Below are 23546 nucleotides of genomic sequence, written 5' to 3'. Positions count from 1 at the left end.
GTTTTTCTTCCGTTTACTGTGCACAAATATGTTTTCTCACACCACTAGTGTTCTATGAATCATTGATATTAATCACCATATCATCAGTTTAAAGAGCCACCACCTCTCTATGATAGTACAACTGTATCCCCTTTGCATGTGACTATCTCTCAATAGCTCAGCAGGTAGCTCAATTGCCATAGCAAACAACAATGGCAATAGAGGACACCCCAACAAGAGGGTCGAGATAAGGTGTCAGTTCACCCTAATCTTAGCATCCGGGATAGTATAGAGCAGGGAAACATGGAAATGAACCCCTCCACCCCCGTCCCCGTCCTCCTAAAAACCATGAAGAGGAAGGGCCACTCCAGGTCAAAGGTCAAACGCCTTTGCGACATCCAATTGCGCGGCTACCACAGAATCTGCTGGGGACATCACCGACATCAAGCCAAACATACGACACAGCCATAAGAGGTAGATCGACCCAGAATAAATCCAGATTGATCCACCTTAACACAGCGGTGCATCAGAGGTGCTACCCTAGTCGTCAGTAGTTTCGTTAAAATCCTATTATCTAAATTGATCAATGACATTGGGCAGTAGGAATAACATTCCTTCGCTGCATTCCCCGGCTTCAATAACACTGTGACCACTGCTTCTCTCATGGTGTCTGGCAAATGTCCTTCCTGCAATGCCAGTTGATACACTTCTACAAGGTGAGGCGCCAGTCGTGAAGCCAAATACTTATAAAACTCTGTGGTAAGGTAATCTGGCCCGGGAGCTTTCCTGGATGACAGACCCTTTATTGCTTGAAGGATCTCTTGTTCTGTGATCGGTCGGCACAATCACTCCTGCTCCTCCTCCCCACCCCAATATAGCGCCACCCGATCAATATATGCATTCAACTCAGACTGCGACATTCGAGTACGAGAGGAATAAATCTGAGAGCAGAAAGTACCAAACTCCTGAACAATTTCACTATTTGCATAATGCAGATTCCCCTGCTCATACTTAATAGATGTGATATGTGATTATCCATTCTAGCCGCCCTTGTGAGTAATTTCCCTGGGTGATGACCTTCCCCATACTGACCTATCACTGTCTTCACCTGCAAGAATTTCACTTCCCTTGAGGCTGCAGCCCTAAATCTAGTTTCAATATTCCAGACTCTTGCGATACACATTCCTCCCTCACTATACACCTGAAGAACTCCCAGAACACGGAGTACGAAGTGACTGTACCAAGATTGTCGATAAAGAAGTTGTCAACAACCTGTGTAATTCCCTCTGCAAACACGGCATCCGCTAAACCTTCCACTTAAACACCCAGGTCGGTCTGGATGCCATTTGCCATGGAATCGCTAACACCAACACCACCGGCGCATGGCCTGACAGCGTGCGCGCCAGAATACTGACCTACTCCACTCACCCTATTATCATCAAGAAGTAATCCAATCTTGATCCCGATCAATGGATGGTGGAGCAATACGTATAACCCCTCAAAACCAATATGCCTAGTCCTTCAAATATCGTTTAACTCCCACTCCTAATATAAGTCTGTCAGTTTATTGGTTGATTGCAGAGAAGTCCTCTGGATCCCCCGTCCTATCCACAGCCGGATCCAAGACTGTGTTGAAGACCCCGGCTCACACAATCACACCTGGGGGATGATGATCTAGTTGCTGAGCTATCCACACCAAGGTGTCCACATCGTCTTCATTAGGGCAATAATAATTGATTAATGTGATGTCCTGTCCATGTAATACTCCCAAGACTAAGAGAGCCCTCCCCTGCCCTCCTGATCCTTCATCACTTTCGTCAGCCGAAAATCAACTGAGTTATGTATCAATATGAAATCTCCTCAGGAATAGGAGGAATAAGAAGAAAAGTAGCAATGACATCCTCACCCGTCTAAAACGTGATTCCCCAGTTGCGGTCAAATGCATCTCCTGCAGCATCACTACGTCCACAATGTGGCGCATCATATACAATAACACCTGACGTGCCTCTGACGGACAATTTAACCACCTAATATTCCAGCTCATGCATTTTAAACCCCTGGCCATGACAGTGCGCCTCTCCCTCGTAAAACCCCAGAGTGTTCCATATGTATCCCACCAGGAGCATCAACATGTGACCCTCTTGCATCGCAACTTGGTGTACCCTGCACCACCTCTTGTGCAACCGGTACCACTGGGAGTGAAGCATTCGACCACCAACCATGGGTGTCTCCCCAAACCACTGCTCCTAACAAAGAACAACCCAACCTCCCATAAATTACCCCATCACCCCCTTCTGGCATCCCCAACCTGCCACCAACCCCTTCCCCAAAACCCCCCCCAACCCCACCACCTCCTTTGCAAAAGAACATTTAAGGTCCAGAGAGCAAGAAACTGTATATCCAAAAGAACTGTGTGATTGAAGGCAACTCAAGGGAAGAGCTGTCCCCCTTAAGAGCATTGGAACAGGTGAAAGGGGCACTTGAACAGCCAGAAGAAAGCTAGGGGAAGGGAAGGCCCCTTTTCTGTTGGAACTTTATTAATTTTCTTTTCTTCACTTTTGAACTTTATGTTTGGAACTTTGAAAGGAAGCTGCAGGTGTACAGTTTACAGACATCCCTCCCTAGCTTCCCGTTATATTGATTTTAGTATGTGGGGGTCAGTTTAGGATTTTGGACACAGGACTGAGGACTCTTTTTGATTTAGTCATCCTGACACAGACATGTCTTAGTTTTGTTGAGGAAGAGAACCCCATCCTAGAGTTAGGGATAGATAGGATTTCCCCAAACCCTTCTTTTTTTGTGAGAATAAAAGTCTGTACCCAACACCAAAATGCCACTGTGTCCGAGTCTTGCTCTTGATCACTTACAGAACCCAATACTATAACCAAGGCCTGCACTAATGGCCTCATAGCCTATCACAGTACATTTTAAGGACAATGGGCCTCATTATGACTCCTGCCCGAGTTGTGTTTTTTTCCCGTGCCTGGCAACGGGGAATCACCGGAGCATTACAACCCTGGCGGTCCCTGAAGCCAGGCTTCGGAAAATGGTACTCCCATTCCCATTTGAATCCCATAGGACTCAATGGGAATGGAGAGGATGTTAGCACCGGCCCCATTTGTAATGGTGCCGGTGCTACCGTCAAAGTCTGCAAGCGGGTGCCTTTCCGCTCGCCAGGTCAGACCTGGCGGGTGGAAATGCACCCGCATGCTGAACTTGGAGTATGCCAGTCCGGTAACAACAGTGCCGGTAGTTTACCGGCACCGCTGTTACCGGACCGGCATACTCGTAATGAGGCCCAATGTCACCACATACAGGCAACCAGTCTACAAGCACTATCAATACAAACATCCTACCCCAGTCTGTAGGATATGTGAGCTTTTGCAATCAATGCACCGCCAGAAAATGATACAGCATGATAATACCATAACAATTGCAGCTGGATGCAAACAAGATGCCTGTTATGTTATGTTAATTTATTTATAACATGCACCAGGGGGCCCAGTGGCATACATACGTTTGAGGTGACATGCCATCACCCAATGCAGTAAAGGAAGACAGACACCAAACTGCAAATTGTATGGATGGACATTCTTGACGAAAAGGGGAATACAAACATTTGAAATCAAACCAAACTATACCGAATCAAACCTTTTTCCTAATCTACACAGACTATAAAAAATATGAGTGGTAGCAGATGCACAGTGAGTGCCATGCTAATGAACAAAAGAACAAAGGCCCTCTCCCGTAGGGGAGTCCTTTCCTCTTCTGCAGATGCCAGGCTTGCTGAAAGAAGATTCCATCAAGCTCCTACCAGGGACTCTCTAGTTCTGTTTCACAGAGATACATGGCATAGGAGGTTAGGCGTGAAGAGGGAAGAGGTAAAGGAGAGGTAGGGTGGTTATAGGGATACCGCGTTCTCCCGATATGGTCCTCACTAGTCCCAAAGGGTTTTCCCCTCCCATGAAACTACCTGCTCAATACCACCCCCAGGGGTACTCTTGGGTAGTAGCCTTACTTCCCTGGCCTCGTACAATGCCGAGTACCTACCAATACCACATTGCCCATTCTAGTGGTTCTCAAAACAGATTGGAAGAAGCTGCGCTAAAAACGAAGAAAGGCTTGACCTGGTGTCAAGCCCGCCCTGGAGGAACCGTGAGATGGAGTTCGCTTTGGGAAGAAGAAAGGCAGATCGGGGAACCGAGCAAGAAGAAGGTTGCTGTCAAGCTGGTCAGGTGTGGAGGGACAGCATGGTGAACAGTAGGGAAGATGCTCCTGTCATCCCGGAAGGTCGACAGCTGCCGAGGAGCAGTGCCAGGGCAACAGGAACAGGCACGGCAGAGCTGCCGGACAACAGAAGTAAGCAGAGGCAGCCCCACCGCAGACGGGAGGCGCACAGGACATCCCGGGAACATCGCAGACCACGAAATAAGGTGCGCTGATGAACGGGGAAGCACCAGGGGCCCTGTAAAGTGGTAGAGACAGTGAGAACAGGCAAATAACCCTAAAGAGCCACATGAATGGGTCTGGGACCCGTATACATGCAAGGAGAATAATACTTGGCAGAGCTGGGAACCAACTTTGGCTGGATACTGCTGGAAATCTGCAGTGCGAGTCTGGGACCCGCACCCATGTAAAGAAAATACTATTTTGAAGAACTGTGAACCAGGTTTAGCGGGACACTGCTGGAAACCTGCTGTGTCTGGGACCCAGACCCAAACAGTGAACTGTGAGAGTGACTTACAATAAATTCAGTACTTGGCAGGCGAGTAAACCAAGTCTGTATTTAACAACACAGCTTGGGGAGTGCATCCAAAGCTAGCCTTCTTTGTCGTAGTACCTGGTGGGAGGAACCAGGTCTGCCAACCTCGGTCAGGGACTCACCACAACGTGGAGAGTGCATCCCAAGCTATTCTTCTTTATCACAGCCTGGTGGGAGGAACCAGATCCGCCAACCAAGGTCAGGGACCCACTGCAGCTTGGGGAGTGCATCCCAAGCTATTCTAACTTCGTCGCAGTACCTGGTGGGCAGGGACATCATTTAGGGGTTGCCAGGGGTCACAACTGTGACCCTGGAAGTCTCCCTTGCTACCCCTGTGGTCTCCCTTGCTACCCCTTACAAAATAAAAATAAATGTTTCTTTTTTTTCTCCATTGAGGCTCCTCGTATGTGGCCAGCAGCATGTGGCTCTTCGTTTCTGGAGTGGCTGGTTTTCTGGTAGCTATAGCCGGTTAGATAGATGTAGCTGGTAAGATAGCTCAGTGGATTGTGCGCTCGCTGCTGCGATGCATGTGTGATCTGCAGGTTGCTGGTTCAAATCCCCACAAGGCCAACTCAGCCTTTCTTCCTGCTGAGGTTGATAAATGTATACCAACACAGGTTGGGTGATATTGTATGTGTATATGTTCATATTAAGCGCTTATGCCTACGTGCAATATAATAACATCACTATTGTTTGGCCTTGGACGTCTACTTCCATTCGCAGTATGGTAATATGGGCCTATCTGCACTGATATTAATGATACATATGGTGATCCATTCTTGTATGCAATGTATTTCACTTTACAGTGATACCGTGACCATATTTTTCAGTGTACTTAGAAACAATCCTGTGTGATGCCACTTCATGTTTTGTAAAGGGGTGAAAGTTCGTGTGACATCGCTTCCCGTAATGTCACTTCAGGGTGGGGTTGGATGACATCACTTCCTCTTATGTCATCAGAAGTCAAGGGTTGTGTGATGTCACTTCCGCTACACCTGGCATTTTGGTGAAATGACGTCCCTGCTGGCGGGAGGAAACCAGGTCTGCCAACCAGGGTCAGGGACCCACCACAGCCTGTGCAGTGCATCCTAAGCTATTCTCCTTCATCACAGTATCTGGTGGGAGGAACCAGGTCTGCCGGCCAGGGAAACAGAGAAAAAAAAGGAAGCCTGAGAAAGGCCCAACAAGGGAACTGAAGTTTCCCCAACAATTGTTTGAACTTTGCAAAGAACCTGAACAAGTCTGCGGAAAGGAGATATTCTGCAACACCTAAGAATTAGACAATTTCAGAACTGTCTTTTGCCCAGGGGAAGGGAGCCACCCCCTTTGGGTTAGGAAGACCCTCTTTTTATTTAGTTTAAACTTAGTATGTGAGGAACAGAGCTAGGATTCTGACATTGGATATTGGGACTTTTGCTTTGGACATTCTGACACTAGTTATTTCATTTGAGGCAGAGAAAACCCTCTTAGAATTAGGGTCAAATAGTTTTTTTTTTCCTTACGACCCCTCCATGTCAGAGTCTTACTTCTGCACCCTCCCATATAATTTCATCAGTGGGATTCTGCCCTCTTGATACAAACCAACATCATCTTTTGCACTAGTATGCCATCAACCCTAAAAACCAAGACCAATCAACCCCACTTCATTGGGTCAAGACCAGGGTCGTCTTAGAAGTCATGAATCCCACAGCACTCTAATGGGAGTTACATTCCATCCATTAAACCAACAGGCCATTCTTCTGGTGAGGAAAACCGTAGAGGAAAACAGCTATCATCTTTATTGTCCCCGAGAGTATCTGGTTCCTACCAGAGACAAGATTGCCATCTCTTTGTACCTTTGGGTAGACCCACCCCCCCACTAACTTGGTCATCTATAATATGCCTTCTGGGGGAGATAGCTGAAAGAGAGAGAGAACAAATTACTACCCCTCCTGTCTTGTAGGGAGGAAATTAAGTTTGCCCTCTTGACATCCCATTGACCCCAGTTAAAATCAGAAGGGGCGAGTTGGTGGGATCCCTGATATATGAGACCCTATGGGAATCGTCCTCCAACAAGAACCATAGAGAAAGAAAGGGCGATCTCCTTGGTAATGCATCTGGGGAGAATGGACCCCCAGAAAACATTTTCAATCCCTTAGAAGGCATCATTGACTATGATCAGAACAAGAGCGAGTACTTGTGGGAGAATGCCAAACTTCCTAATACCCTAATATCTTTGGAAAATTCATCCCCCCAGGAAAGAGAAGATCTAGAAATGCTGGAGCATAAAGTCTCAAGGTCCTCCCATAAGGATGATAAGCTTATAGGACCTAGAGGCAATGATAATGCCACTCTATACCCTGAAAAGAGTAGAATGCCAATCAACCCTTCAAACCACTGACATCCTAGTCAAGGCCCCTACCGGGGAAAATAACACCATTCCCGGTTCCACCCATCTTGGAAATATTCCTGCCCCTCCACGACAGAAGACTGTGAAACTTACAAGAACCCAGGCATCATGTCCCCCACTCTGGATGATAATCCCATTATATCCAGAAGAGAGAGGGAAAATATTCCTCACCTAAGAAAAATACCCTATTAGTGCCATCTATTCTCCCTGAAAAAAAGGAAACCCTTGAAATACCCCCTTCTAGAATCATGTATAACTTCCTGATAGGACAGGACAAGAAGGTAGAACCAGCTGTCCTAATAAAACCCTCTCGTAGTCCCCAGGAGTTAGAGATAACCGCAAGGTCCAGGGATAGTGAACAATTGACCAATGCCCTTGTGGTAAGAGGTGAAGGCCGAGATATACCCTCCTCTCTACCCCCATCCCCTACCCGAGACAAGTTGTTTCTCTTGTGGAGAGTCTGGCCATCTAGCAAAATATTGACCCTCAAATAAGATGGATTTCCCAACCATACCACCTTTAAAAGAGCACAGACAGGCCGGGGGAAATAAAAACCGAGAGCTGAACCATCATATGTTAGTATCCTCTACGCTCAGCCCAATGAGATAGTAACCAATTGGGAAGGAAATGCAAGGAAATCTCCAGCTAAGGGGAAGAAAGCTAAAAGTAGGAAAAACAAAACCTGATTTCTCTATGTAAAAGGGAACACCAGTTACTAAGTACCCATTGCCATTTAACAAAAACAGCTGTGGGCCCAATTAGATACTGGGAGTAAAAAGTGTGCCATCTGACCCGAGTTGTTATCTCAAGAATGGAAAAGGGTTCAAATGGAAGAAGTTTGCTGCGTCCATGGTCACACAGAGAGTTACCCTTTGGAAAGAATCCTGATCGCTATCTTTGGGAAGGGAACCTAGGTGACAGCGGCTGCAATTCCACAGTTACTGGCCCAAATAGTCCTGGGCAGTAGCCTACCCCAGTTTTTCCAATGGGTATCAAGGATTGCCAAATAGACCTTTCAGTAAGATCTAGGAGTTTATCGGAGATCCCCCTCGACTATAATAAACCACCCAGGATGGAGGCAAGTATATCAGAAATCTGGAAAGGGGAAAAGGGATACCAAAATACTCCAGTTCCAGAGTACCTCCACCACGTTTGTTCCAACCCCGATGGGAAGGGCACCAATGAGAGGGGAAGGGTATTTGACGAATCTGCAGATGTTGTCACTTCTCATCTAGGGGGAGCCCCTTTCCTTGAGGCAAGGAAGGTGAGGCCACTACCCAAGAGTCCCTCTGGGGGTGATACTCAGCGGGTGAATCTCTTGGGAAGGGAAGCCCCTTTGGGACCAGTGATGACCATATCGGTGAATGCAGTATCCCTATAACCGCTGAACCTCTCCTTCACCTCCTCCCTCTCCAGCCCTACCCTCCTATGCCATATAACTCTAGAGAGTACTGAGACAAGGTCGATCTATAGTGAGTTACAAAATCGGAACTCGATCAGTACTGGGAGGAGGAGTAATACCGGGTACCTACCAGAACCATGTTGCCTATTCTAGTGGTTCTCAACAGCCGATTGGAAGAAGCCGCGGTAAAAACAAAGATGGACTTGACTAGGTGTCACACCTACTTTGGAGGAACCACGAGACGGAGTCCACTTTGGGAAGAAGAAAGGCAGACCAGGGTGCCGAGCAAGAAGGAGATCGCTGTCAAACTGGTCCAGTGTTCAGGGACAGCGCAGTGAACAGCAGGGAAGATGCTTCTGGCATCCCTGAAGGTCAGCAGCCACAGATAAGCCTAAAGAGCCACATGAATGGGTCTGGAACCTGTATCCGTGTAAAGAGAATATTACCTGGCAGAACTGGGAACTAAGTTTGGCGGGATACTGCTGGAAACCCGCAGTAAGAGTCTGGGACCCACACCCATTTAAGGAGAATAATATTAGGAAGAACTGTGAACCAAGTTTATCAGGACACCGCTGTAAACGTGCTGTGTGAGTCTGGGACCTGCACTCATACAGTGAACTGTGAGAGTGACTTAGAATCAATAAATACAGTACTTGGCAGTAAAGCAAGCCTGTATGTAACACCACATCCTGGGCAGCGCATCCCAAGCTATCCTTATTCGTTGCAGTGCATGGTGGGAGGAGGTCTGCCAACCAGGGTCAGGGACCCACCACAGCTTGGGGAGTGCATCCCAAGCTATTCTTCTTCATCACAGTACCTAGTGGGAGGAAACCAGGTCTGCCAACTAGGGTCAGGGACCTACTACAGTTTCGGGAGTGCATCCCAAGCTATTCTTCTTTGTTGCAGTAGATGGTGGGAGGAAAATAGGTCTGCCAACCAGGGTCAGGGACCCACCACAGATTGGGGAGTGCATACCAAGTTATTCTTCTTCTTCACAGTATGTGGTGGGAGGAACCAGTTCTGCCCACCAGGGTCAGGAACCCAGAGACATAAAAGGATGCATGAGAAAGGCCCAACAAGGGAACAGAGCTTTCCCCAAAAAGTTATTTTGAACTTTGCAAAGACCTGAACAAGGCTGGGGAAGGGAGAAATTTCCCAATCCCTCAGGATTAGAAGATTTCAAAACTGTCCTTTGCCCAGGGGAAGGGAGCCACCCACCCACTTACCCCCTTTGGGTTAGAAAGACCCTCTTTTTATTTAGGTTAAACTTAGAATGTGCGGGACAGAATTAGGATTCGGACATTGGACATTGGGAATTTTGCATTGGACATTCTGACACTTGTTATTTCATTTGAGGCATGGAAATCCCTCTCAGAATTAGGGTGAGATAGGGTTTTCTTTTCCTTTTTGCACTTGAATAAATGTATATAATAATCACCACGACCCCTCTGTGTCAGAGTCTTACTTCTGCACCCTTACATGTTCTAAAGATCTTGTCAAACAAATGTAATCCCATGACAAATGAGGAGGGTGCATAGGGAAGCCTGTGAATAATTGGAACATTGCCTGTTGATGTAGCCTGCTCCATTTGTACCCTAAATCAAATGAGCATGAGAAAAAAATTGATAAATATAAAAGGTGTAGAAAGGGAAAAGGCTAATGTGTACAGTTGTAAATGCTCATGCATTAAGTAGTTCTGCTGCAGAGCATGCAGGATAGTGTAAAAGGAGAATGAGACAGAGACATTGAAATGCTTTATCATATTACAGAAATGCGGGAGGCTTGATCAGAAAATGAGAGATTCCTGGTGAGTCTTTGTCTACCCATCTCAGATAAGTGGAGGCACTGAGAAATTCTTAAACATGATCCACATTAGTGTGGTAATCCACAAGGTGGTAATGGATGTCAAAGGTGCGCTTTGTTTGTAACTTGGCTCATGAGACGCAAAGCAGGTTCCACCAATTTAGATTAAAACCAGGGTTGGTTAACTCATCAAAGTTCATATTAGGAGAATTTGCAGGTTTCCAGCCATTTCGCTGTCCGTCTCCTACCTACATTTCTGTTCTCTCCACTTTAATCCCCCAGCGATATGTGACAGCATCCAATGCCACCTGCAAGTAAAAACAGAGCAAGTTAAAGGAAGGACCTCACAAAGGCAGCTGCAGAATGATGGTGTCAAAAGAACTGTACCCTTTATGAATCAAAAAAGGATGAGAGCAGATGCTAGAGGTGGTCCAAAGTGAGGCCATTAAAGTGAAGAAGTACATTGAGGAAATTAAAGAGGAGCTTCATAGAGAGCAAGTTAAATGGGAGAAGGAAACAAAAGCTGTTAAATGCACAGGATTTGAGAAAAAGTATTGAAGGGCAGGATAATACAGAGCCACATGCATTGGGGGTTCTGGAGTAGCATTATATTCAAAAACATCAGACATCCTAAGTACATCCATATGTTATTAGCATATGCCACAAACTCTAATATTTCACTACAATGCAGTGCTGCCTGCCGTCCTTGTAAGGTAGCAACAACCGTCCCATTCCAAAGCTGAGTCTTAACTTTATTGTATTTATTTAAACAAGGGCATAGTGTTTCCAATCAGAAACACTTTACAATTGGTCTCAGAGGCCTAGGGAGTTCTGTCATAAGATACGCCAGGTGATAGGAAACTTCCTTGGTTCAGGCATGTAAGAACCATACTTTTTAACATTGGATTCGGGGATCTTTGGAGTGACCCCACAACGTTGGGTAGTGCCTACAAGGTGGCGGTCAAGAATAATTTCAGAGAATGGGCATGGAGTAGGATGGTTGATAATTGCCTAAGGGGAAAAAAAACTAGGGCCAACCTGTTGATTAAGGACGTCTGGGAGTCACAGGCATATCTTGACCTCCCGATGGTAGCAAAATTAAAAACCTGCTTTGCTAAGTTTCCGATTAGGCATACTCCCATTGGCCCGAGACTCTGCTAAGTGGAAGAGTGGGTCTTGCCCCTCGTCTGTATGCCCCCTTTGTGGTAAGGGGTGAGAGGATGAGGCGCATCTTCTCTTTTTTTGCAAGGCCCATTCCTGGGCAAGGGGGCGTTGGCTCACCCCGGTCTTGAGCCACTTAGTCCAACTCCCAACCCCTTCAGCAATTTGTGCCCTGAAATGTTGCACCCACCCTGAATATGTGCTAGCAGTCTCAACATTTCTAAGATCTGCATTCAAGAAGAGAATGCTAGGGACCAGAATGAGCACCAAACTGGCAAAGTAGCATGTTGGGTGGGAGGCGTGTACCGAGGCCGGGATTGTTAGAAGCTGACCAAGGTCTCATCATTGTATGTACATTCTAACGAAAACAATTCTTAACTCACCGAGAATAATGTAGATACTAATGTAAATTGTGTTTTTAATGTCTTATTTTGTAATAATTTATACTTTGATGGAGATTTATTTTCCGAAATAAAGTTAATGATGATGATGAGAGTAGTTACAGTGGACAATGGTCCGGTTAGTGATGGGGAACACAGTGGAAGATATAATGGGGACAATACATCTGAATATAAATAGTATATGCAATGTAGATTTACTGTGAGGGAGGATTTAGCACTGAATACAGATGGAAGGTGTGAAGATTAGTCGAGATGGATGATGAGACGGGTAAGGGAGAGAAGATGTTCTTTAAAGACATATTTGAATGATCCAATGTTGGGGATGTCCGTGATGCCTGGGGGCAGGGAGGGTCAAGGAGTGGAAGGGAAAGTGTGGGGGATAGAAGACCGAGTAGAGCAGTGGGCCGTAAGATGCGAGCTGAAGAATAATCATATCCAAATTTGGGTTGGGGATATCCACATGAATTGGTTTGAAGACCAGTATGAGATATTCTATGGGAGATTGACAATGCAAAGTGAGTCAACCAGCATGGAGGCGTGGGGCACAGTTGGGTTTGGAGAGAGATAGGTTATAAAGAGAGTGAATTAACATTTTAAGAATTTCATTTAGGGAAAAGGAACAGAAAGAGGCTTAGAAGGAGGCTGGATCAATAGGAAATTGTACAGAGGTGAGAGTTTTAGTGGTGTGATAGGTTAGGTGGGGAGGCCTTCCTAATGTTCATTGGGATTTGCATTGCATCCGTGGAAGTAATGAGCAAGTGGAGCTTGAGGTTGCTACTGTTAAGCAGAATTATATGCAGTACCCTTTGGGAACACCACACACAATTAAGACTACAAGTGACAATACAATTTCACCTTTGGTACAAGCCTGTACTACACAGTTATAGTGGTAGCAGTAGCGGAGCAGCCAGACTTATCTCAAGAGTAAGTGAGCAGTATCAAATAGTTACATAAAGGACAGCAATTACTATGATTCAGGCAAACACTGACTCAAGGTTTTCAAGTAAAAGAATATACATTTATTGCACTCTTCAGTTGTATAACAGTACACTATTATAAACAGTCTAAAAATCACACTCTTAATAAACCACACCACTTCCCTTAAATTCCAGACAAGTTAAGCTCACAAAATGAAGTGGGAGCAAAATGGCACTCCTGCAATTTAAAAGGGAGGGAAAACAAAGTTATTAGAAATTAGGTCAACCCAACAGGTAAGTACTCAGGGCAATTGAACAAGAGGAACTACAGAGATAGTATCCGGTAGAAAAGGCTTAGGGCCAAAGTCAATGGGTCCAAAGTCGTTTGCTCAAGATCACACAGTTCAGGGTAGTTCACGGTAAAGTTCGTGGCACGGTTTCCGGACGAGGTTGGTTGATACAAAAGTTAGTTCAAAGAGAAGAGAAGGACAAGCCCTCGGATTGGAGAAAGATTTCAAACACTTTCACCACGGTTGAACAAAACGAACAACCGGATTTGCACAGTACCTTAAAACGGAGAGGGAGCTGTAGCTGAGGCGGAGGTTCCTGGTAGTTCCTGCAGGCTCACAGTTCCTGAAGTGACTGTCGGACTGACAAGAAGTAGGAAGACTGAAGGGTCCTGCACTACCCAGGGAAGAAACCAGCAGCAGAGCAAAGCAACGAATAAAAGGTGCGCTCCTTAAAACCCAAGCAGGGTCCTACCTTCCTGGCTATCTGGCCCACTGTAGCTCTGTACAGCAAATTCGACCAGAAGATGGGTCCTGGCTTGTAGTTTGGGCAAACTGGTTGGTCCCACCAGCTCAAGGGAAGAAGTTTCCTGGAGGATCTTCTCTGTCATCGGATTCTGAAGATTCGGACCTGCAGCAGGGCTTCACCGGGCGGTTCAGTCGTTGTAGGTGTCCTCTTCTGCCAGTTCCTCGTTGGTTCTTTAGTTCCAGTGGCGACTCTGCTTTCCAGTCCCAGAGACCTGCTTTTTATGCAGCTTTCCCCCATTCATACAGCCTGGCTGTCAATAATACAGCAGAGTGGCTGTCCTGGCAAGGACAGTTCCCTCAGCCAATCAAACAGGAGTGCGAATTGGGTTACCAAGGGAACCCATGGCGGGGGTCCGAAGCTCCCTCCCTCACATCCTGCCTACCTGGACTTTCAGGCACCTTAAGGAGGGCTTCTGTGCAGAAGCCAGCGAAAAGACAGCGAACAAAGGAGTCATCCCCAGTTTGGCGTGCAGAGAAAAACACGAGAAAGACTTTAACAAAAACAAATGGCAAATAAACCCAGCCAGAGCCAAAATAAAATGTATTTGGTCAAGCGGTTTCTTGTTCGAGGCTAATATAATAGCCTAAAACAATACCACGTTTATATAAGCTAATCGCGGTAGAAAGGTTAGGGTAGATACCACTGCCACCAGCCAAGTCTTAATGTAAAGGGAGCGAAACAATGCTCGAAGAGGCACAGACAAAAGGGATAAGAGTTAACCCTTTCCAATACTCCATGTAAGATGGGGTGTACTGGGTCTGTGGTTTAAAGTGACTAAGGTAAAGTTAACGGCAACTTTACCCTTTTCTGGGGGACAGTAGTCAGCCCCAGAAAATGGAGTCGGTGGGAAGTCTCATGTGTCACTGCACTGAAGGTGCTGTGTAACACAAATAAAAATATGAGGCCATGGAGTAGGTGAGGCTCCAGTGCTCAACATCACACAAAAAGTGAAAACACACACAGCAAAACACATGTAAGAGTGGGAAAAAGGCTCACACTCTTACCAGGTGAAAAAAAGAATCCTAGAAATCCAGCAAAGCTGCTGTCGGAATCAGTAGGTAAGGGAAATTAGCCATTCTGGAGAATTCTCCCTAACAGCTACCAAAGGGGATCCAAAGTTGCAAGCCTTAGGGGCTAGAGTTAGGAGGTCAGGAGGAAAGGATATGATTGTGGAAAGGATGAATGACTCATTTGAGACAGAAAGGTAAATTGATTCAGTATAGGAGGGGTTGATCATGAAGATATAGCATGGAAAGAAAAAGATGCTCTAGGTGTCATCCTCAAAAAGGTGGTATCAGAAGCCAAAGTAAGAGGAGTACAAAGGCGGAAATGTGCCCACTGGGAGAGGGGCAGGATTAGTGGTGCTTGAGATCCCTGAAATAGATATGGTTCAGTCAGATAGGTAAAAAGTAATGTAGCCAAGGCAGACTCCTGGTTGCCAAGGATGGAAAAGGTATGGATGAGAAATGAGTGGTAAATGGCTTTTGAGAGATAAAGGAGAATGCAAATCAAGGGCAATTTTGAATGATGAGTATTAGGAAAGATTTGCGGTTTGCTGCTTTCCTCCCACAGACTTCTAAGAGACGCCCTTTCTTTTTTCTGTGCTTTGAATCCTGATCTGACTTTTTGAAAGTAGGTAAACCCTCCTGTTTTACTTCTCTTGTCTTTTTTCTCATTTTTATGAGGAAATAGATCAGTCCATAAGACTATGGGCCTCATTACACGGTAGGCGGTGGACCAAGGTGCTAAAATGCCGGCACCGCCTTGGTGGAAAGGTGAATTACCGCCCTATTCCAAGGTTGGCGGGGCGGTAATTCCCCCTTCCACCATTGCCCTTCCCCATTCCCATTTTTGCCCCATAGGGCATAATAGGAATGTGGAAGGTGCTAATTACGGTACCGCAAATTTGCGGTGCCGTAATTAGCACCAAGGTCCCTTAGCGGGTTGGTTTTTAACGCCTGCTAAAAGCAGGCGTTAAAGTACCAACCCGCTAAGGGACCTCGTAGTAAGGCGGTAAGGGTTAACGGTCCGTTAACCCTTACCGCCTTCCGTGTAATGAGGCCCTATGAGTGCTGGGAGACTGTGTCTCTCTTAGTGGATTTCTTGTATTTTTAAAGCTGCACACATCACTGTGAAGTGCGCTATGGATACTTGGAATACTTGTAACTTTGTCTGTAGTGGCTTTGTGGTTACATTTACAATGTGCCTAGGATGAGCTGATGGCAGAAGATATTTACTAAGTTTTAAACTTTTAACTCATGTACTTTTACATTTACTGCAAAGGGCTACTAAATGTGGTTAGCATCCCAAGATGGCAGTGCCACAAGGATTTTGAATGCCCTTTGACTATATTGCTCTTTGGACTTCTTCCTGCCTTTTCAGGTCTAGAATTGCCATACATGGGAAGCCCTTACCCGAGGAAAGCTGCTTCTTTCCCGCGCAAAGAGATGATTTGTGTGTGAGCCCGGATGTGGGAGCTGGGATCATCTGGTACACATTGTGGTGCCTGAATGTCTGTTGCTGGGCAGATGTTGTGGCAAGTGGCTATCCATGACTGAATAGCCACTGTGAGTTTGAATTGTGCAGATCAATACCACTGATGGACCTGGGCGAGCTTCCAGTCCACCTCTTGGTTAAAAGGAGGACTCCTGCAGCCATTCTTCAGATCATCGTTGGAGCCAAATCCTTTACAAAGAACAGCAGCCTATTGACAACCCCGGGAGGACCCCTGTACCTGACCAGCACCAACTCCAGTGAAGTCCTGGTAAAGCCCTGCTCCTGTACTTGATCTCAAGAAGACCCTTGTCAGTGTTTAGACCCCATGAATGGTGGGACAACCAGTCTCGACCCCTGCTTACAGATCCAAGCCTTCAGAGGTTCCCTGGACTAACTGGTGGACTGACCAGCTCTCTCTTAGCTACTGAGTGCATTATTGGCACTTGGAGGTTCTGCATCTTGTACAACAAAAGGCCTGTTCCTGCATTTTCAGCCTTCTTGCATCAACAAGTCATGCAAGACCTACTCCTTTGTTCATCCCTGCAAGATCGCCTGTTGCCACCTGACCATGGTGACTCCTGTTGCAATCCATTTTCTTTACATCCTAGAAAAGTCCCAAGGGTGTCTGCTCTGCAGAAGTCATCACCTTTTCTTAATTTTGGTGTTCAGCTGGAAGGTGTCTAAATCCAATTCCTAAGCAGCACTGCCAACCGAAACAAAATCCTGCGTCCAAAAGTGACCACTGTACGCGTGACCCCTGAGCCTTCCTTTACCGGACCAAGCACAGAATGCTGTGCCCCCAACAGATTTCCAACTCAGGGGGTAAGTTAACAAACCAGTTGCTTTCCCACCCTGTTCTCCAGGGGGATAAATGGGCGTAAAGTCCTGTCGCTAAATCACCTTTTCCTGACTTTGGTTGGTGGAGGCCTGCCCAAGGATCCCTTCCTATGCCTATCCTTGTGACAGCGAGTGATTGAGTTTACTTACGTCATCTTTACTTTTGGATCATTTATATCATAACCACTGGTATTGCTCAATCTCTTAGTACACCTACCTGAAAATAATAACTTTTGAACTGATAACTGATAACAAAAGGCCCCAAACCATATTAGGGTTGGTCTCATTAAGTGTTAGTTAAACTGTTCTGTGGGTATTCTAAAGTGTATTTACTGAATTTCATGCATCTGAGTACTTATCTGTGTTACACTGGTTATTGAATGATATGCTCTCCCTTCTTCTCGTAAGGGTGAATGCATACATCTGTTTAATAGAAAGTGTGTGACTAGAAGTTTTATTTTCTTAGTATTTATTGTAAATGGCTAATAAATACTTGTATATTTTGTACTTATCTGTCTAACTTGAATCATTGGTGTTCCTCTGTGTGGACTCACTGCATCTGTAGACCACTCTTACAACCCTCCTGAGACTTCGCCTTGCCGCTCTGGTGCCTTACCTTGATTGGGTTTGCTATTCTCAGTGTCTCCCTGTTCACCATAATAATAGAGTGAGCTCCCAAAATCCACCCAACGGTTTTATTTTTGAAATCCATCTTAACAATGAGCATTCATGAGAAAATCTGATATCGGGGCCAGTGGTTTTACCTGCAGTCGCAAACCCTACAAAACCCATGTTAACATCATAATGTTCCCCATGCACATTCAATCAATGCCCTTCTCACTGTAATATCTGCTCTCTACCCTCCATTACATTCCCATTCCCATTGCCTCTCTGTGCATTTTAAGTGATATATTATACAACCCTTTTGCCCACACAACCCAGCATTGCCTCCTCTTCACTGAATGCCCAATGGCGTGCAACCTCCCCTCTGGGTCCTTGCACTTGACCGCCTCTTTTCCTGCCTGGTTCTTACCTTGGCTTCCTTGGCAATGCTTTTCCTTTCTGTTAGAATCTCAGTGAAAGATTTGTGTGCCAGCAGGTGCTTTGTGGTGGTCTGTGCCAGCAGCTGCAGGGTGCTTGTCAAGTTGGTGACTGAGGTGAGGAGAAGATTAGCATTTTCTATTCGGTAATAGCAGACAACATCCACCTCCACAGTGATCAAGTCCTTTGTTACCACCTGGGCAAAAAAAGGTTATTGGATATCAGGATACAAACTGAAACAGGGGTGTGCACACACTTGGCTCATGTTTTAAGAGTTATCAGGCACACGTTTACCTCATGGAAGGGGACTTCCATAGTTTTCAAGCGAAGGTCTACTTTGTGGTAGGTGTCCAGACATGGCAGGAAGAAGAAGAGGCCTGGGAGAGAGGAAGGAGAAGACATGTGTTGCTAGCTGTCATTTAATGTTATGCAAGACATATAAAGGGTAAGGATGGCATGGTACTGAGCATTTGATGGGTTAGCTTTTGAAGATATGCTGGCCGGAGACCTACTACCTTAATCACAACAATGTGCTACTCGCATTGCAGAACATTATACTAGTATGCCTTTACTCATGTTTCCAAAACGTGTACCCAACGTAGAGATACTAACTCTAGGAATGTAATCCTCCAGGATATTTGAAAAACTGATACATGAAAGCTGGCAATGTACGGATGTCTGGTGGCATGTAAATAGGATGCCTCCTTTAACCCGCTCATTGATTGAGGGAAACAAGCCCAAGCTGTCTAGATCACACCATAAGGTCTGAGAGCAGTCTTTGGCGATTTTAAGAGTGAGGGTTGACATTATTCAGAGGGAGATTTTAGGGTAATAGATATGGGCCCTCATTACGAGTTCAGCGGTAACCATGCCGCTATTGGCGGCATGGCTGCTGCCGAAATCGCGTCGGGGTCCGGGTCCTCGGAATGAGGACTTACCGGGCCATTCCGAGTTCGGAAGGCCCGGTAATTCCTCCCTCCAAGGACCCAGACACGGTCCTTCCCCATTCCCATTCAGCCCCCATAGGGCTGAATGGGAATGGGAGAGGGAGCAAACAATGGGCCATTACGAGATGGCCCGTTGTTTGCTCCCTCTTCCCCTCACGGGACCCGGTAAGCACGCCTGGTTTTCCCAGGCGTGCTTACCGTGTCCCGCGAGGGGAACTCGTAATGCGACGGTACGGAGTGAACGGCGCCGGCACCTTTTACGGCGCCGTTCACTCCGTACCGCCAGGGTCGTAATGAGGCCCATGGTTAGAATCTGATTATCGCATTTTTTTTTTTTTTTTTACAAGCATGGGTAAAAAAAATGCCTTATTATGAGTTCCCCTATCCCGCTAGGTAATTCCAGCGGGATACCAGGAAACTACTGTACCATCCCTGCCACCCGATATCCCAGTAATACTAGGATATTACAGGCGGTGGAGATGCCGGTCACTCCACACTCCATGGAGTCCTATAGGATGGGGTTGTCTGAATCATCGGCATAGTTAGTACTGATGCCAGTGTTTCAGGCCTTTATCTGCCGGTAGGGGTCTGATCTACCGGCAGGTCAGGCCTGCCAGGAGATCAGAGCCCCTAGCATCAGACTTGAAGTTGGCAGGTCTGGAATGGTGCAGTTATACGTTGTTACCAGCACTTTATTTCTGGACCGGTCAACTAACGAGGGCCCACTTTGGCATACATCTATGATTAAGAATGGCATACAATTAAGGTACAAGTGAGAATAAGATTACAATATATAAAGGTTAGGCTAAAATATTTATTTTATTTATTTATTTTATTGGCCATATGTAAGGTGGTTTATACAACATAATTTTGTTTCAAAGTGCCAGAATTAGCTATCATTCATTCTTCTTTGTACTGCCAACTAGGTTGCCACCTAGTGAGAGGGCACGCTTGTGAATTTTCACTTGTGAATCAAGCGTGGTGTGGAACCTGTAAGAGGTGGTGATTCAGCTCCACCTTCTAGCGTGTAGACCATGTGAAAGCAACCTGTGTACATGGGCGTAATTTTAGGGGGAGACAGGGGTTTTTGTCCCGCCCCCCAACTTTCATAGCACATCATTTTGTCCGCCTTCCTTTGGCTGGGGCACCTTTTCTTCAGATGTCATGTCCGCCCCCCCCCCCCACACACATTTTCAGCAAAGTTACTCCACTGCCCGTGTAATTGAAGAAGAGGGCAGGAGACAGTTCACACTGCTCACATAGGTTTCTGGAATTCTTTCTGATAATTAGGGTACTCAGTGAGTGGTGGACCAGTATGGACAATGAACATGCCCTGTGTGTAAAACTATAGCGAATCCAACTGGAGTGGATGGTGGAGCAAACTCCAGGATACTCCTGTGTGCACATGAAAAACAATATGGCAACAATATACGGTGGACAAATAAACAAAAGGGCAGTTGGAATAATAAAGGCATAATAAAACACAGTAATGATGATTCAAACCCCTGTAGAGGGTATTGTTTATATTTTGTGCTTATTCATTTTGCCATGGGTGCCATATAGGGCATACCCTCTCATCAAGTATATGTGTGTAACATAGTGGGACGGTCTTGGCCTCAAATGAGCACTATCTAAAACACAAATGTGCCTGTGACAAATTCTCAATAAAGGCCTACCAACCAATATTGAACACATGAAGCAATAACACAGTTAAACATTCTTTAAGTAGGATGAGATAAGAACTGCAATAAATAACAGAATAAATACTTTAATATGAAAGTGTGAATTAAATTGCTGCAATGTGTTCAACAGAACGTTCTTTGCAGTCTCTGATTATTACAGCCATTGGTGTGTAGGTCCAGGTTAACCCGAATTTAGCAGTAAGGTGCTTCAACTTGGGATATGTTCAAAGTCCACTCCTAAGCAAAAAACAAGTGCCTACTCCTAAAACTCTAGCCTATCTAATTACAGCTACAGTCCGAATGAAGGGAAACAAACAGTGGATGATGTTTAGGAGAGAAAGCAGGCTTCCTTCGCAATACCTGCCACCTGGTGTCTGGACTGCAAGGGCTCATGATGGTAAAGACTGGCAGGACTGGGAAAGCTTCCTTCAAATTATTATTTTTTCTTGCTGATTTTGTTCTGCCGGGAGTTAGGGGACTCTACAAGGGATCAGTGTTGCATCCCTTTACCTCAAGGATGACGCAGTTGACACCAAGTGCAGTCCAATGATTACATTAACTGTAGGATCACATGTGCAATCATTCATAATTGACACTGGTGCCAATGTTAACATAAGGAATAAGCAGGACTTTCCACCGATCAATAAAGTATTCAGTCTCCTGCCTTCCACTGCAGAAATGTATCAATGATGTGCAATATACCCCCTGCCATGCATATTTCAGTTCCAGTACTCATTGTGCCACAGGAACAAATCCATCACAACCACTATACATGTGCTCAAGAGCTCCATTACAGGGCCCTGTCTAGTTCGTTTTCGCACTGCTCTCAACCTAGGGCTGATTGACCACAACTACAACATATCAGAGGATGTAACATGCTCCTCCCGGACATGGACGACTCAAATTGATATCATCAATCATGCCTATTTTCAAAGACAGTATTAAGTCTCTATTCCCCAAAATGTTCGAATGGCATGGCCTGACTCCATGGATTTCACCATTTGTGCTAGTCCCAACTGCAGGCTTTGCTTTGACATACCAAATGTAGCCATATTGAGAGAATACCATCCAGGGCCAAACAGAGGACATGAAAATGCGTCTCAACAAGGTGGTTAAATTCTGATAACTAGACCTCAACCACGGGAATCATCAAACCGAATGGCAGCAAAAGTCCAGAGAAATACCAACCTTCTTCACCCACAGGGGTTTATTTTGATATAAAAGATTAAACGTCATCATCTCATTGAAAGCTGAAATATTTCAGGAAACAATTCTGCCATTTTATAACGCTTTCATTTACAGCAACCATATGTTCATGGAAGCTAAAAGGAGCACAATGAACAGCTAGTAAGAGTATGCCAAACTCTACAAGAAGCAGGTTTGACACTGAACTTTAAAATGTGAAACAAACGCCATCTTCGTTCCTACAGGCATGCATTATATGATCAAGGAATGACCCTTCACCCAGCCAAAGTAGCAACAAAACAGTAGCCGCCCCAACACTTCAAAATGCTGATGTGAGATCCTTTTTAGGGATGGCAGGATACTGTACAAGATATATTGCAAACTGATACCGTGCAAGATATATTCAAACTATGCAACACTTACAGAACTACAACATGTCAACAAACATTTGAGAAGATCAAAGCAGTGCTCCCACCTAAGCAGCACTTGACATACTTTAATCCATTGTGCACACTGAAGTATCACTTGACACCAGCCCTATAATAGCACAGTATAAAGATAAAGAAACTACGTCAACACCCAAATACATAGTAGCCTTTACTAGTCGTGCTCTCTCCACAATTGAAACTACCTTTTCACAACTGGAGAAAGAAATCCATGCTGCAGTGTAGGCATTTGAATATTTCCATCACTTCATAATTGGCAAACAATTTACGTTAGTCACAAATCATCAGGCACGGTTATACTTATTCAGAAACCCCTAGGCACGAATGCCCCCTCACATTGAAAGGTGGGGCATGCGTCTACAAGAGTATGATTAGGATAGCATCAACTGACCTGGCAAGGATTGTAACCCAGCCAATTCTTTCTCTTGCCACCCAACAAGTGCCAAACATGGCTGTTAAGAATGACATGGAAGATTACTTATGTTATCTGACCATCAACGTGCTACCATCAGCCATGTTGGAAGCCGCCTTTGCGTCAGTGTTCCGCAAAGACCCAACTATGCAACTAACAATGCAACTCAAAAGTAAACGAGTGGAGAGAGTACCAGAAAGGTCAACAACTGCACTTGAAAATGAAACTTGACCAACATGCAACAAAACGAACAAGCTGTAGCAGAACAAAGTGTTCTTCTGAGAGGACACAGACTGATAGTACCTTAGAATCTTAGAAAGGAGATGGTGCAAATCTCACATGAAGGTCACAGTGGCATAGTAAATACAAGAAGGTTACTAAGGAATCAAGCCTGGTTCCCATATTTGGAGGATTTAGTAGAATTTATCAAATACTGCACCATATGCCAATACACAGCTTTTTCTGAGCCCTCAATGCCATTACAGATCACACACCTACTGACAACATATGGCATCATCTAGCGATTGATTTCTATGGGACTCTTGCAAAAGGAGCATATATTGGATCAGCCCTCAAGAGGCTCAGCTGGGAATATCAAGCAGTAAGAAATCGCCTTATCCTGGCAACCCCCAAGACAATATCAGAGAGACCAACCACTGATGCATTAGGCCATCAGGTTACAAGAGCATGTGTCATCCTTCTGGTTTTTGGCTTCACTTTGTGTCTGCAATGTCACTTCCAGCAGCCATATTGGATTGGTTACATCACTTCAAGCAGCCATCTTGGATTGGTGACATCACTTCCTGTCACCATCTTGGTTCAGTGACATCAATTCCTATGGCCATCTTGGATCAGTGACATCACGTCCTG

General features: G+C 45.4%; 1 protein-coding gene across 1 annotated transcript in view; it reads right to left on the bottom strand.

Annotated features, from left to right (window-relative positions):
* NPHS2 (NPHS2 stomatin family member, podocin) overlaps nt 1-23546 on the bottom strand; it is a 145296-nt gene that overhangs the window by 80320 nt on the left and 41430 nt on the right. The window contains exons 4-6 of the mRNA XM_069641475.1: nt 18299-18381; nt 17997-18200; nt 10588-10643 (exon numbers count right to left, since the gene is read on the bottom strand). Coding sequence (XP_069497576.1) covers nt 10588-10643; nt 17997-18200; nt 18299-18381 — 343 coding nt within the window. The remainder of the gene's footprint in view (nt 1-10587; nt 10644-17996; nt 18201-18298; nt 18382-23546) is intronic.

The sequence above is a fragment of the Ambystoma mexicanum genome, chromosome 1q, assembly GCF_040938575.1.
Source record: "Ambystoma mexicanum isolate Mex_15411 chromosome 1q, UKY_AmexF1_1, whole genome shotgun sequence".
NCBI classification, from domain to species: Eukaryota; Metazoa; Chordata; class Amphibia; order Caudata; family Ambystomatidae; genus Ambystoma; species Ambystoma mexicanum.
Note: the sequence above shows the minus strand (reverse complement) of the source record. Positions and strands in the feature narration are given on the sequence as shown.